General features: G+C 40.4%; 1 protein-coding gene across 1 annotated transcript; it reads left to right on the forward strand.

Annotated features, from left to right (window-relative positions):
- LOC103607977 (olfactory receptor 52H1) lies at positions 1 to 978 on the forward strand. Its single transcript, XM_008592421.1, has one exon. It carries the CDS (start codon positions 1 to 3, stop codon positions 976 to 978), a length of 978 nt encoding a protein of 325 aa, XP_008590643.1.
- The last annotated feature ends 3,847 nt before the right edge of the window (positions 979 to 4,825 follow it).

Consider the following 4,825-nt stretch of genomic DNA (forward strand, 5'->3'; position numbering starts at 1 on the left):
ATGGCCATGTACAACTTGAGTAGCTACAACACAGAACACTTTACTCTTTTGGGCATCCCTGGATTGGAGAAGTACCATGTCTGGATCAGCATCCCCTTCTGCTTTATCTATCTTGTGGCCATTGTGGGTAATAGTACTCTTCTCTACCTCATTGTGGTGGAGCACAGTTTTCATGCTCCCATGTTCTTTTTCCTTTCTATGCTGGCAATCACTGACCTCATGTTGTCTACCACATGCATCCCCAAAACTCTTACCATCTTCTGGTTTGGTCCGCAGAGAATCAGTTTTCCTGGCTGTCTCACCCAATTATTCTTTCTGCACTACAGCTTTGTCCTGGACTCAGCCATCCTCCTAGCCATGGCATTTGACCGCTACGTGGCCATCTGCTTACCCTTGAGATACACCACTATTCTGACCCCCAAAACTATTGTCAATATTGCTGCATTAATCTCTTTCCGAAGTTTCTGTGTTTTTGTCCCATGTGTTTTCCTTGTGAATCGTCTACCTTTCTGCAGGACACATATCATCCCTCATACATACTGTGAGCACATAGGTGTTGCCCGGCTGGCCTGTGCTGACATCTCCATCAATATCTGGTATGGTTTTTGTGTCCCCATCATGACAGTGATTACAGATGTGATCCTAATTGCTGTCTCCTATATCCTCATCCTCTATGCTGTATTCTGCTTCCCATCCCGAGGAGCCCGCCAGAAAGCCCTTGGCACCTGTGGTTCCCATGTCTGTGTCATCCTCATGTTTTACACACCAGCATTCTTCTCCATTCTCGCCCATCACTTTGGGCATAATGTCTCTCGTACCTTTCACATTATGTTAGCTAACCTCTATGTAATCATCCCACCTGCACTCAACCCTATTGTCTATGGAGTAAAGACCAAGCAGATCCAGGACAAAGTCATTCTTCTACTCTTTCCCAAGGGCCCCAATGATATAGGCCTGAAATCTGGGAGGTGGGGATAAGGTTTTAGCATATGTTAGGTTTAAGACTGAACCTGTATCCAGTGGCCTCAGAGAAAGAAAAGATGAAATAAGTCCTTATTATCCAGAACTGGGTTTTGCTTTCTTTGCTACTTTAGACAGAAGTCTACTCAGCCCAGCCAAAAGATACTGAGTATTTCAGGCACACAAGCTGTGGACAAGAGGCAGTCAGTCATAGCCAGCATGTAGAGAAAGAAGAACATGGGCTCATGAAGTCTATGCTCCACCGCAATGAGGTAGAGAAGGATGCAGTTTCCCACAACAGCCATGAGGTAGACGATATAGAAGGGAATCATGATCCACCTATGGAATTGCTCCAGACCTGGGATGCCCACCAGAAAGAAGGATCCTGGGTAGTAACTGCTCAGGTTGAAAAGAACCAAGACAGATGAGGATGGCACAAGTCCCAGGTCCTGCAGACAGAGGGTGATAAAGGATAGTTAGAGTCACTTGAGTCACTCTTACTTCCAACCAATCATTAGTATTGACTCCTAAAGATGGAGTCATGTAGAAGCCACGTAGCTTCTCATCTAAAGTGGGACTCATTTGAAAAGAAAATAGTTGAGATTAACAATGGTGGGAGCAGCCTGCATAAGCCAGCATTGTCCCAGACACATCAAGGTGTACAGTTATTCTACCCAAACATCACTTCTTTCTTTGGCCACACCCATTAGTTTATGCAAGTTCTCCAGGAAGCCTTCTAGACTAGTTACCAAAGTACAGGATAAATTTTCTCATGGGTTAGTAGATTAGAGTGTATATGACTTAAAGGACATCATTGATTGAGATCTGCTGGCTCTGTCATTGTGGCATATTGATCTCTGCCCCAAGACAGCTACTCATTCCCTTCAAGGCTACCTGACAACAATGGTTCTTAGATTTGTGAGGTCAACACCCCTTTATGCCATCTGAAAACCTAATTCAGTTCAGCAAACACTAGCTGAGTTCCTATGCTGTGATAAATAACATGTGGAACTCAAATTTGAATTTAAAAAGTCCCCTATATCTGAGGATTGTGAGCCATTTCTCTTCCAAAAAAGTAGTTTTCCTGCACCTTATACACCATACAAGTGTGTAATATCTTAATAATTTGCACTTAGTAACATTATCGGTCAAGATTTCTGTTCAAAAGAAGGACTGTTTCTTTGTGAACACACATTCTATTAGATAAACACATAGACCCCAAACGTACTCTCTCAAACACAAAAACTTACTGCTTACATTCTCAGGCACTCCGTGATTTATACTTATATTCTCTCCTACATTTTGCCAACATATGTTTATATGATGTCCCACATATAATCTTAACACAGTTATAAACTCTTCCCCCTTCTCTCCCTCTCTCTCCCTCTCTCCTCTCTCTCTCTCTCTCTCTCTCTCTCTCTCTCACACACACACACACACACACACACACACACACATGCACACAAAAGAGACTATAAACAAAATATTTTATGGTTGGTTTTTGTCAGGTCCACAGGCTTTATAAATTTTTATTTTTTATTTATTTATTTATTTATTTTTTAATTTTTATTTTGTCAATATACAATGTATATGATTATTATGGCCCATCACCGACACCTCCCTCCCACCTCCCTCTCTCCCCTCCCCCCCAACCAAAACATATTCTTTAGTGCACTGCCTAGAATATAGTAAGCATACAACCAGTTTTACCTTTTAAAATTAGATTCTATATTATATCATTAGTATTATCATCAGCAGTCAGACCACACATTGAAGAAGACAATAGAAATAGACAGACACATAAAATCTAGCAAGAGCATCACTGGGCATACTTACATATCGACACACTTAATTCTACTCTTCAGGTTAGGGTTATGGGTTCTTGTCACATGTCTGACACAGAAATCTCTGAAAAATAATAATCATGCCATATTTAGCCCAGTTGGATGAATGAACCTGTTCTAATCTTTTGGTGCCCATTCAACAGAGCTTATCAGCAAGTACTGGAGACTGTGACCTCAGTTTATAAATGGGAGTTGATCATGCAAGAAAGTGATAGTGCTCAGTCCATGGCTCCTGGAAATGCAGCCCTGGACTTTCATTCACTCCTTCTCTCTCTCCAAACTCTACTCCCAATAAAACCTCTCCAGACATCCAACACTCACCTAGTCTTGGGTCTAAGGCAAAAGGGAAAGAAGAAAAATTGTGCTGACAGACACACAGAAAATCTGCCAGAGGGGCAGGCAAACCAAACACAGAAATGAGGAGAGGGGAAAGACTGGTAGAGAAGATGATTTCTTGACTATTTATTTTCTCTGTTCATTGCTCAATGTGGGGAAGAGCTAGGTAGTTTGGCTTTAGGGACCCTGACGCCCTCTCTTCTGATTGTCAAGGGAAGAAAATAAAGAAATTTCTCTTAACCCTGACCATGCCTTTGAGTTAACACCATTTCACGTGCTTTTTGTTTGTTTGTTTGCATCTGCATGTGAGCTGATCAGTGCATGTGGGTCAAAGGCTCTGTGCACATGCACACACCTATCATATCACCTAGGTTTCAAGCTCATGCCTTCACTTACCAGATAAAGAACTTTGTATAAATTACTTAATCACCATAAGGAGGTGACAATGTGAGTACCTACCTCTCAAGATCATGTAAGAATTGCCAAATTAAGTAGGGCAGTGCTTGTGAAAGTGCTTCATATAGTGGCAAAAGTAATATAGCATGATAATTTAGGGCACTTGTTATAATTATGATTGTGTGACCTATTTCAAAGTATTCTAATACTACCATTTAGAGTGGGGGTCCCAGAATCTCTTAGCTCTGCAGTGGATGTGTATGTCTTATATATATATATATATATATATATTTCTGGAGAATCAATATATAAGTGGATGTGAGCAGAAAAACGGGAAAGCAGGAAAGCCGGTTAGAACTATTGCTATGGGGTGAGATGTGGAACAAACCCTGGACTCTATTTCTTTTGAAGGACTATCTGAGGATGTTCCCGTTGGGCACAAATGGCTATGTCTTTGAAACATCTTTAGCTGTATATCCCACTTCAGCTTCAAAACCACCATGTCCCAAACTGCATCCATTATCCTCCGAAACCTGCTCCTCCTTCAGTGCCCCTAAACTCAGTAAATGTCACCTCACTACATATATGGATTTGTTTTGGCCAAACTATACTGCCGTTCACTCTTAAACATCTCCCGAATCAATTCTTTCTCTCTTTCCATTGCCCGGCTATCATCTGTTGCCTAAATTAGTCTAATAACTTCTTAAAAGATCATCTTTTGTCCATTTTTATCTCCCTCACTGTATTTTGCACACTGCAGACAGACTGTTCTTTCCAGAGTGTACATCTGATTAGGTCATTTCTTAGCTTAAATCTCATTTTGTTTCCATCTTGGGGGTTTGACACTTGCTGTTTTCGTCTGTCCTTATCTATCTTTATTTTGATCTTTGTGTGACTGCTACATTTTCATTATTAGGGACTCAAGTTAAAACTTCATTATAAATTTGTCATTAGTAAAAACAAATAAATAAAATTTATTTCTATGGAAAGAATGTTAGAGCTGCTTATTGGTACTGTCAGGTATATCTGGAGGCCCTGAACCCTAGGAGGTATTTATCCTGCAATTCTAACAGCCAAGTCAGTTTCTCTGAGTTTGATAAGTCCAGTCTCTCTTTGTTCTATCTATAAAGATATTCAACAATCACCCATAATGATAGGCTCCAAAATTACTGATTTGTTTGTCTTTCTGCCAACCATAGGCATGATTCCTTCTGGTTAAACACAAAATACAAATAATTTCATTTTCAATGGCTGTCTTTTTATACCTGTATTTCAAGACTATTTATTTA

This window comes from Galeopterus variegatus, unplaced genomic scaffold (genome assembly GCF_000696425.1).
Source record: "Galeopterus variegatus unplaced genomic scaffold, G_variegatus-3.0.2 Scaffold7911, whole genome shotgun sequence".
Taxonomy (NCBI): Eukaryota; Metazoa; Chordata; class Mammalia; order Dermoptera; family Cynocephalidae; genus Galeopterus; species Galeopterus variegatus.